Source organism: Tyto alba, unplaced genomic scaffold (assembly GCF_018691265.1).
Source record: "Tyto alba isolate M040663 unplaced genomic scaffold, T.alba_DEE_v4.0 Super-Scaffold_20, whole genome shotgun sequence".
Lineage (NCBI taxonomy): Eukaryota > Metazoa > Chordata > Aves > Strigiformes > Tytonidae > Tyto > Tyto alba.
This window is the reverse complement of record NW_024881283.1, coordinates 8493721-8502373: the sequence shown is the minus strand read 5'-3', so window position 1 is coordinate 8502373 and position 8653 is coordinate 8493721. Positions and strand designations below refer to the sequence as shown.

The 8653-nt window shown below is 55.5% G+C and overlaps 1 protein-coding gene across 1 annotated transcript; it reads right to left on the bottom strand.

The window, feature by feature from the left end:
- Nucleotides 1-2896: 2896 nt before the first annotated feature.
- BSDC1 (BSD domain containing 1) lies at nucleotides 2897-8589 on the bottom strand. The gene is made up of 11 exons (XM_033003273.2): nucleotides 8550-8589; nucleotides 8407-8467; nucleotides 7703-7819; nucleotides 6923-7093; nucleotides 6751-6805; nucleotides 6245-6360; nucleotides 5786-5854; nucleotides 5494-5575; nucleotides 4764-5303; nucleotides 3590-3693; nucleotides 2897-3003 (listed from the first exon to the last, which is right to left on the bottom strand). Exons 1-11 carry the CDS (start codon nucleotides 8558-8560, stop codon nucleotides 2971-2973), a joined length of 1359 nt encoding a protein of 452 aa, XP_032859164.1. The 5' UTR covers nucleotides 8561-8589; the 3' UTR covers nucleotides 2897-2970.
- Between the last annotated feature and the right edge of the window lie 64 nt (nucleotides 8590-8653).

The following is an 8653-nucleotide window of genomic DNA, read 5'->3' as shown; positions in this document are numbered from 1 at the left end:
GGACAGGACAAACCTCCTCCGCGCGGCGGGCGCCCCGCCCCTTCAGGAGGCAGGGGCGGGGCCGCTCCCTCCCGCCGGGCCCACGGTGCTCGGGCGCCCCCAGCGGGCGGGGCGGACCTGGCCACCCGGGTCCCGCCACTCTTGTCCCATCCCCTTGTGCCCCATCAAGTCCCCTCACTCGTGTCCTGTCCCCCATGTCCCATCCCCTCACACCCTGTCCCCTTGTGTCCCACCACTCGGGTCCCATCCCCTTGTGCCCCATCCCCTCACATCCCATCCCTTCACACCCTGTGCCCTCACGTCCCATCGCTCATGTCCTATCCCCCATGTCCCATCCTGTCCCCTCATGCCCCATCACTTTTGTCCCAACCCCTCACACCCTGTCCCCTCATGCCCCATCACTTTTGTCCCAACCCCTCACACTCTGTCCCCTCATGCCCCATCACTTTTGTCCCAACCCCTCACACCCTGTCCCCTCATGCCCCATCACTTTTGTCCCAACCCCTCACACTCTGTCCCCTCATGCCCCATCACTCAGGTCCTGTCCCTCATATTTCCTCCCTTCACACCATGTCCCCTCTCACCCCACAGCCCTCCATGGCCGACACCACACATGGGTTTTGAGCACCAGAACTCTCTAAGATGTCCTTTTATTATAAAAGCTGTCACCAATCCGTGTCCTTGGCAGCCCCAGAGCTGGCTGCAGCCGGCACGGGGGCCACCGGGTGCTGCGAGGCCTGCCGCTCCCTCCCATGGGGATGGATGTGGCGGTGGGGACATTGGGCACGGCACGGCATTGTCTGGTATGACACGACTTCCAAACAGCCCGGGCCCAACTTCCCCAGTTAAAAAACCTCCCAAGGCAGGCACGAGGAAAGGGAAATTTAAAGCAGATGACACACAGACCCCTTTTGAGGCAGCCATCCCCATCCTGCATGCAAAGGAAATGAGAACACCCAACACAGGCAGAGACTCTGTAGAATTTCTTTAATTGCTGTTAACTGCAAGTCTGTAAAAGGTTTGGAGAAAGTCATCGTTACAAAACTACCAGCTGTTAGAATTGTTCCTGGTTTTCACCCCAGCTAGAAAAGGCTCAGGGAGATGTGGAATAGTTCAGAACAGAGAATATTGCACAGACAACCAAACGGTTAATTTGACTAAAGGAAAAAAAAAAAGTGACACAGATGAGAGCTCTCCAGCCCGACTCAGAACATCAAACCCTAGGGGAACACAGCCCCCAGCCCCCCGCCCTGACACCCCCACTAGTGTCACATGCCCACAGTAGGATTTCCTGGTACAGCTAAATTTCAGCCCAGGACAGGGTGAACCTGGAGCACATTTCAGAGGCTCTGCTGGGCCCACTGCACAGTGAGTGGGAGGTGAGCTGTAGCTCAGTCCCCGGCCCTCGTGGGTTTTGCAGGACAAACATGCTCTCATGTAAGCGCCTGAACTCACCGCTGCCACCAATGCTCTTGTGTGGGCAGCTGCATCTGAAAATCTCCTCAAAGAGGGGAAAAAAAAAACAAAAAACAAAAAACAAACAAATGAAACAAAACCCCAACTCTTCCAAATGCACCTAGGTTAACGCTATCCAAAACCAGAAGGAAACCCACAGCTCCAACAAAGCAGCCCTGGAAAGGGCAAGAGGACAAAGGTAGCACATATAAAACCACCAACCAAAAGGCCAGAGACAGCAGCCAGGGCTCTGTCCCTTTAGGATAACTGTATATTAGCAACATCCACTGAGGAGTGTCTCATGACATTAGAAGGGAACTGCCCCAAAAAGGGAGGCCGTGGGTCCAAAGGAAGCACTGCAAGCGGTTCCGGGGGGTGTTAAGTGAAGGAGCCCAAGTGAGCACAGCAAAGCTGGAGACCCTGAGGCCTGGCACGGGTGGGACACGAGGGGACCCAGAGAGGACAGACACAGCCTGAGCCAACACGTACCACCCGTGCCTGGGCGCTTCTGCCTCCCCCCAGGCTGGGAGAGGGAAGGGCCAAGCCTCGGTGCCCAGGTGGGGGTTAAAGTGGTCACTGGGCCAGACTGGGGCTTTGCAAGGGCTGAACTGGGCACCACAACAGAGAGGTTCTGCTCCCAGCGTGACCCAAATCACTGCCTGCCCCGAAGGGCTCAAGTAAGAGCAAGCCACAGGTACATTGCTTGGAGAACTTAACTAGAAGTACACAAAACCCAGTAGAAGAAGGTAGTGTGGCTGCAAAGGGGGAAGCAGCAGGCCGTGGCTCTTAGAGGAGCTGCTGCTCTTGCAGATGGAAATGGGAGTTTCCATTAGAAAATGCCTCCGAGATGAGAAGCCAGGCAGAAGCTCAGGGTTTGGCAGGGAGTTTGGCTCCTTCCAGCATGTCCCAGCTTTGGGTCAAAGCCACAAGCCACATGCCTTTTCTTTGCAGCAACAAGTGGCACAGCAGAAGGGGCTTCTACTGCAGCACCTCCAGCCCCCAGACACTCCCTACACAGGGCTTTCTCCAGGGATGGCCTGGCCAGCAGTGCAGGGCAGCGAGTGAGCAGGCACAGCTTGCATCCCAGAGCCTCCGAACTGCTGTACTGTAGATTACACATGCACACACAAGCAAACAATCAGCCAGCTGGCAGTCTGGTGGCACCGAGCAATCCTGCCAGGTGTCTAAGTGCCCAGCTTGCCCCGGGGTCCCCTCACTGCATCACATCTGCCTCTGCCCGACACTTTTGGGGCAGTCAGTTTTGGCTCGGCCAGTCTCTAGGACCTACTGAGAAGATGGGCTCCCTAGCAGCTAAGTGTACGAGTGAACTGCTTCCTCCTCCTCCAGGTCTGAAGGGGTCATGTGAGTTGCCCACAGGATTTAGCAGGAATGAAACTCCTCCAGCCTGGAACTGCAATCCCCAGCACAGTTACACACAAAGGAACAGCCAGTCCGTGATTTAATTCACATTCGATGGTGGAAATGAGCCTGTGACACACACTGGAAGCAGTGGCTTTATTCCCAGTCTTCCCACTCTTCATCTTCCAGCTGCAAACAAGAGTAACACCCCTCAGTTTGTTTCTGTAACCCAACAGCCATCTGTCAACAGATCCTCCTGACCAGGGCACCTGAGTCAGCACAAAGCCTGACATATTCTCACGCTCCCACACCCTCACAACAAGGATTTGCTTGCTCTGTTCCCCTTGGGGAACTTGCACACTCATCCCTCTTTAAGCACATCCAGGCAGCCACTCTCTGCTGCAGCTGACAGCCAGGACTCCCACAGCAAGATCCCAAGCTAAGCCCTGTGCCCTCAAAGAGCGAGTCACACCTTTGAGAAACCTCCCGCAAGCTGCTCCAGCTGCCTGCTGCCTCACTGCCCTTCCACGCCAGCAGCAGCCACATCCCGCTGCAATGTGATGCACAGCCTTGGCTCCAGCACCGGGGCTGGAAGTGGAGCTCAAACCGAGGGATTTCTTTGCCCTCTTGCTCTGAGGCACTGCAGTCTCTCTCCACCTCCCAGGGGAATCACCCAGCAACAGCAGAGATCATGCAGCATCACCCCAGGGAGTTGCTGATGGTTTGTGGAAACAAGCTTCTTGCTTATTTGAGCGAGCACCTCCCCTCAACTCACCTCCCCAGACACTTCCACCTTTGAGAGCGCCAGCTGCACCTCCTCTTCAGTCATGTCCAAATCAAAGTCCTTTTCCCAGTCCTCACTGATATCAGTGCTGGAGCCTGTAACCACAAACATGACAACTGAGCCATCAGAGTCGTGCATGCTCGCCAGATACTCTGGCCAAAGCACACTGCTGCCCAAGCAGGCTCACAAAGCCCTGGCATTCACAAGGCTCGCATCTACCACAGCCTGCCCCAGGAGAGAAAACTTCCCCTGTTCCCAAGAGCAGGCTGTCAGCTCGCTAACAGAAACAGGATGGACTGAACTGCACCTCCCTCGCAGCTGGTTCAGAACAAGTGGGAGAGGTGAAGGCTTAAATACATCCTCCTCTGCCCTGGGAGAATTAGAATGTGTCACATTTCAGTCACACAGAAAACACAACAGATAAGGAGTAACAGCGGTGACTTGGCTATGGGGACTGTCAGTTCCCAGCAGAAGGAACCACCTCCTTAGGCAAAGGAGCAGCAGGGACACTCCTAGGGGCAACATGCAGAGGGAAGGCAACACCACATTTCCTGCACAGCCCACAGCCTTGCCCTGGCAACCAGCAGGCCAGGGATCAAAGGCCTACCCTGCACAGCTAGAAGACTTCTGATTTCTTGTCTAATTTCATTCTGTTCACAGACTCAGTTCATGATACTTGGCCACCTTGCTGGAGCTTGGGTTGCTTCCAGTGGCTTTATAATCCTATAATCAACATAACCATTATTCTGGGGGTCCTGCAGCAGGCTCTGCTGAAGGCAGAATCCCCTGTAATGAAAGGTCTGTAAATAGCATCAGCCAGAGCTGCAATGTGTCCCTAGTAAGGGTCCTTGAGGAGCTCCTGAGGGAGCACAAGGAGGGGGCACAGGAGACAGCTCAGGCCAGAGCCAGCCGTGGCACCGGGCCAGCCACCTGCGCAGAGCAGATTGACACCATTTGATGTGACGCACTTGACCCTGCCCAAAAGCATAAGGATTTGCTTCCACTTTAGTTTTGGTCATTAAACAATCTTGGCTCTAACCTCCCTGGGTGATTTTGGCAAAATCCCCTTTCTCCTCCCCATCATCTTAAAATCAGAACCCTTGCCCGAAAAGCTGCCACCCCCAGCAGAAGGTTTCCAAGCCCTGTGCTGGCCCTATATACGCACCTTTCTTGCCATTGTTGGAAGGAGTGGATTTCCCACTATCTGAATTCAGCTCAAAGACTCGTAGATCTGTTGGTCCTTCCTCTTTCAGAGTCTCTGTCCTGCCCTGGGCTTTGCTCTCCACCTCTTTGATCTCTGTAACAGCCGGTTGCTCTGAGGATGCTGCTGACTCCTGGGCAGGTGCAGAAAGATGAGCAGGTTCTGGGGGCTTTGGCAGGGAGCTCTGCTCTTCCGAGGTGGCCTCCAGCAGCCTCTGAGAGAGGTCTCCGGTCCCAGCTGGTTGTGCTCCAGTCTGTAGCTGCGCAGCAGGCACAGAGGCAGGGTTTGCAATCTGAGTCACAAGGGAGATGCTCTCACTGCTCTCAGAGGGACTCCCCTCCACTGGGGCCAGCTCCGGAGGGAGGACAGCCCAGCTTTCCTCTGAGGGTCCCTTGTGAGCAGTGGGGTAGCTTCCCTCCAGGGCTGCAGGGGCAGATTCTTTCTCTGCTGCTTCTGGAAATTTCACGTTTGCACAAGGCAGGGGTGACATCCCCAAGAACTCCTCTGTAGGAAGGCAGAAGAGAAGCGAGAGTTGTTTCAGCAAGTGCAGCAGCAGCTGACAGTGCAGTGGGGTTGGCCGAAGCTGGGCTGGGAGCTGAATCTGTGGGAGTGAGGAGGAGCCACCGCCCTCTCTAACCAAGACCTGCCGAGGTCTGCACGAGCCCTCCCGCAGATCCCTAGCCATCCGACCCACCTTCATCCTCCTCCCAGCCTGGCTCCTCTTGGTGAATGCTCTGCTCCGCTCGTTGCTTCAGGGCCTCCCTCCGGGCTTCATCCTACAGGGAATTCAGTGTCAGCCACCACTCACATCCCCAGTCCTTATTTCCCCCCAGGCGTTTCAGCATCAGTGACAACAAGGACACAGATAAGACATCCCACATGCCTGCTTTTCCAGGAAAAGTATCTTCTGTCTCTCCAGTTTCTGTTATTGAGCTCCTTGGCTGGAACACCCACCCACTGAGGGAGACACTAACCTCCTGACCTACCTGCTCCAGACGATGCACTTTATAGAAGTAGCGCTGCCAGAATTCTGAATGGGAAACAGCCACCGGGACCTGGAAGCAACACAGGAAATGTGAGAAGTCACTTCAGAGGGGTGGCTGCGATTGCTGCCTTGCTCCCCTCTCCTGACATGCCTTGCAACTATCCTCACAACCTGCACGAGGCACCTGCATTTTCAGGCACACAGACTTGGGACCAAGCTCAGGTACGCACGAGGAGATGCTCAGACACATGTCAGACAGCTACAGAGGAACTTCTGTTCCTGGCCAGTGACAAACAAGCAGGGAAGAATACCACATGCTGTCTAATATCCCTGTGCCAGTTTATCACGCAACCACAGTCCTTTCTACCACCATAACTCCAAGGCCCAAGTAGCTCAGGGCTTCCCTGCACCGTACCCCAAGTTGGAAGTTGCCCACTACAGGAGCCAGGCAGGGCCTTACCATTTTGGTGTAGAGAGCCCGGATGGAAGGGCTGGTTGCCAGGAGCTCCGCAATCTCCCCTTTCTTTTCCTCTAGGTTAAACTGAGAGAGCCAGGTCTCAAGGAGCTCAGCAGGACCTGTACAGGACAAACACAAACAGTTATCTGTCTGTGTTTGGCACAAACAGGGCAGGAACAGTTTGGGGAAGTTTCACTGGAAAGATGCTACAGACCAGATTAGATGGGGTGAACAAGGGACAAAGGAGAGACATGGGTGTCTGAGCCCACCCAAAAACGTGGGTCCTTTGCCAGCACAAGGCCACATAGCACCAGTTTAAACTGGTTCAGGAAACTCTCAGTCTAAGCTAGCCCCCCAGTACAACAGACAGATCTGCTCTCCACAAACATGACCCCATCTACAGTCAAGCCAGCATGCCCGCTGGCAAAAGGCTCTGGGAAACTCAGGACAGCCCACAGACCCCACGCAAGGACCAGCTTGGCTCGGCAGCACCACCGAGGCCCCCGTACCATCAGGTTCGTTGCAGTAGGTGGCTGGGTCTGACTGGAGGCTGTAGAGGCGAGCCTGGAGGAAAAGACGCACAGGGAAGAGCTGTCAGTGGAAGAGCAGCAGCAGAGCCCCCAGAGGACAGGGCTCAGGGCTCCGCACCCCAGAGAGAAGCTCTGGGAACGGGGCACTCACCTTGGCACTGTCATAGGGCTCTGTGGTACCTGTGGGTGTTGCCATCAGTGTTATGACATCGCAGTCAATGGTCTTATCTGGCGAGGGAGCAAACGTGTCGGAGATGACACCCAGGAAATCAGAGATCCCTTTCCTCACCTTTTCAGTTGCACCTGAGGAACCTTCTGTCCTCTTAAAGAGAAAATGCAGCACAGTGTAAGTAGCAGTGCCTGCAGCAGAAGGACAAGTCTGTCCTTTCTGGATAGATTTCTTTAAGGAAACAGGATATTTCTCCATACATAAAAGGGCTAATGAGGCAATTGTGTGGCCAGGGCTGAGCTAGAAGGGTGTGGTAGCAGGCACTAGCCTCTGGTGGCAGTGGGGCTGGCAGGCCTTGTAATAGGTTTGTGGGGAAGGACACAGCCAGGTTCAGACACTGGCTGGTCTGGGGACTGGGTTGTCACAGCAGCAGCTGGGCAGGGCTAAGGCTGACAGCTTGTGCAGAGATCCAATGTCACACGACAGTGACACTTCCAGTATCCCACCTACACAGCACGCAGGGAGAGGGAAAGCACAGGAACCCATCTCCACTCATCTCTAGAGGTTCCTCACCACTACAGCAAGGAAATCCCACACAATGCTCGGCACCCAACCTGAACTGGGGAGAAAGTCTGAAACCTGATGCTCATGGTTACACGACGGGGTCTGTTCAGAGGATCGTGTCCTCAGAGACTGGTACATCCTATTCACACCCCCACTTTGCTTTCTGCAACAAGAACCCCAGCTAACTCCTATACTCACTGCCAGCTTGTCCTTGACCACACTGGCCGTAGCAGCAATAGTGCAGGCTGTGTCATGCTGCACTACTTGAGTGAACTCAGCCAGGTCCCGTTTCATGAATTCCAAAGCTTCTGTAGACTGTAAGAAGACCAACAGATAGATTGTGTAATCTTTTAGCTCTCCAACAAAGCCACAGTCACCCTGGGAACACCTGGCATGTTACAAAGATTAAAGTGCAAGAGACTTTAACCCAGGTTAGCCCTTAACCCGTGCAGGGGTAAGAGCATAGTAACCAGAGTAACAGCGGGAGACTGCTATGCCCTGAACACATTACAGCTGGGTTTTTTAAGCTAAGAATGGAAAAAGACAGGTTAGGAAAAGCCTTGTTCGGAGTTTTGTGTGTAATTAACATAGGCAGTGCTGTCACAAGCAGGAAATTACGCATCAGAAAGCAACGCTTGCCCTCCCTGCTCAGGCAGCGCTTTTCACATCAGCAGAGCCCAGCGCAGCGCTCGGGCCCCCAGCTCCCCGAGCTACACCAAACCACACCCGAAGCCCCTCCCGGGGTCGCGGGCCGCGCTACAGCCCCACGCCCTCTCCGCGCCGCGGGCAGCGGCCAAGGGCTCAGAAGCCGTCAGAGCTACCGCTGGCCAGGCCGCTGTTGGCGGCGACTGCCCGTCCGGCGCCGGGGCAGCGTGTCCCGGGCCCGCCCCGTCATCTCCTACCTTCTCCTTGACGGCTTGGTAGCTCTGCTGCAGCCAGCTCCGCCACCAGCCCGCGTCCTCCCTGCCGGGGACACGAACGTCAGGCAAACCGCAACCCACTCCCCCGCCGCCCCGGGCCCGCTCCCCGCCGCCGCCGAGCTCACCCCTCCGCCATCTTGGCAGCCTGACGTCACCAATATTTACCGACCCCTCACCCCCGCCAGGCTCCGCCCCCCCCCCCCCCCCCCCCGTGACTCCGCGCTAACGT

Bases quoted from the DNA above. Each gene is read 5' to 3' on its own strand.
- BSDC1 (XM_033003273.2), bottom strand. The intron at 6,361-6,750 runs GTACGGGGGCCT...TGTCCTGTACAG, and splicing joins CTACTGCAACGAACCTGATG to GTCCTGCTGAGCTCCTTGAG. The intron at 5,855-6,244 runs GTAAGGCCCTGC...TGTTGCTTCCAG, and splicing joins GGGCTCTCTACACCAAAATG to GTCCCGGTGGCTGTTTCCCA.